General features: G+C 37.5%; 1 protein-coding gene across 1 annotated transcript; it reads left to right on the forward strand.

Moving 5' to 3' along the window:
• The first annotated feature begins 376 nt into the window (after positions 1 to 376).
• LOC107682949 (anaphase-promoting complex subunit 1-like) lies at positions 377 to 1226 on the forward strand. The gene is made up of 4 exons (XM_016479055.1): positions 377 to 690; positions 796 to 891; positions 1005 to 1095; positions 1207 to 1226. Exons 1-4 carry the CDS (start codon positions 539 to 541, stop codon positions 1213 to 1215), a joined length of 348 nt encoding a protein of 115 aa, XP_016334541.1. The 5' UTR covers positions 377 to 538; the 3' UTR covers positions 1216 to 1226.
• Positions 1227 to 1383: the final 157 nt, after the last annotated feature.

Consider the following 1383-nt stretch of genomic DNA (forward strand, 5'->3'; position numbering starts at 1 on the left):
TTCAAATAAATGCTGTACTTTTGAACTTTCTATTCATCAAAGAATTCTGAAAAAAACAATTAACGGTAATCACTGTTTCCACAAAGATATTAAGTAATTCTTTTCAACATTGGTAATAAGAAATGTTTCTTGAGCAGCAAATCAACATATTAAAATGATTTCTGAAAAATCACGTGACACTGAAGACTAAGGATGCTGAAAATTTTAGTTTTGCATCACATAAATAAATGACATTTTAAAATAGAATCAAATAGGAAACGATTATTTTAAATTCCAATACATTTTCACAAATTAACATTAGTGACATTAGGCCTTGGTGAACATTAGAGACTTCTTTCATTAAAATATCTTTTGTAAGATGTGTCAATATTTAATTTGCCATTTGCAAATATAAAAAAAATATATAAATTCATATATAAATTGTAAACACATTTTTGTCTAAATGTGCTCTTTGGTTTCTCTTTAACTTGCCTTACTAAGTCGGGCTCACTCGCCTGGCATCGCAGCGCCCTCTTTCTCCGGAGCTCAGCGCTTCAACATGTCCTGCCACACGCCGTCCCCACGAGGCCACAGCATCCTGGCCTCTCCCAACAGCACCCTGAACGAAACAGCCCTGCTGCCTGAGATGGAGCCCATTCTACCAGACCTCTGCATTGAGCAGCTGTGGACAGAAACCAGTGCTATCTCCAGGTGCACTGAGCCTCATGAGTTTCGATATCCTGTGTTTATGAGCTGAGAGCATGAAGTTACTGTTGATGCTGGTCCTGAAATCAGTGTTGTGTCTGTGTTGTGCAGGGAGAAAGGCTGCCAGGCCGCTAAAGTCTTCATCACCTCTGACCTGTGTGAGAACAGGTACCTGTGCTTCCTGGTCGAGTCCCACCAGCAGCTCAGGTGAATTTGTGGCTTATTATTTTGTAGTTTCACTTCTACATTAATAGGATAGATCACTTTGCTTTCTTAGTATTTAACTACTTTAAAGCTTCTCTTTTGTGTGCTGTTTGCAGGTGTGTAAAATTCCTTGAAAGCAATGAAACTTCTCAACTGATATTTGCATCAGTGACTGTTATCACTGCAAAAGATGCTGCCCCTCTTGAGGTGAGTTTTTGAATTTGCCAAATATATCTTTGTAAAACATTTTGTCACTGTGATGTGTCTTGAATGTTGCAAAGTAACTGTTTTTCTATTTTATCTTTACTGTTGCTAAAGTCACGATAAACTGAAGTAGTGACAGATCTTTTCTTCGGCATTGTGATGTACATCAGAGTGAAACAGATTATCGAAAAAGAAGATAAATGTAAGGTGCAGATTTGGTTCTATGCTTCGGTTGTTGACTGAATTTTAAGATACGGACATTGCTATATCTGTCACAATCATGAATTTTGT

This window comes from Sinocyclocheilus anshuiensis, unplaced genomic scaffold (genome assembly GCF_001515605.1).
Source record: "Sinocyclocheilus anshuiensis isolate Anshui unplaced genomic scaffold, SAMN03320099.WGS_v1.1 C32743475, whole genome shotgun sequence".
Taxonomy (NCBI): Eukaryota; Metazoa; Chordata; class Actinopteri; order Cypriniformes; family Cyprinidae; genus Sinocyclocheilus; species Sinocyclocheilus anshuiensis.

Bases quoted from the DNA above. Each gene is read 5' to 3' on its own strand.
- LOC107682949 (XM_016479055.1), top strand. From the start codon at position 539: ATGTCCTGCCACACGCCGTCCCCACGAGGCCACAGCATCCTGGCCTCT. The intron at 691-795 runs GTGCACTGAGCC...TGTGTTGTGCAG, and splicing joins GAAACCAGTGCTATCTCCAG to GGAGAAAGGCTGCCAGGCCG. The intron at 892-1,004 runs GTGAATTTGTGG...TGCTGTTTGCAG, and splicing joins GAGTCCCACCAGCAGCTCAG to GTGTGTAAAATTCCTTGAAA.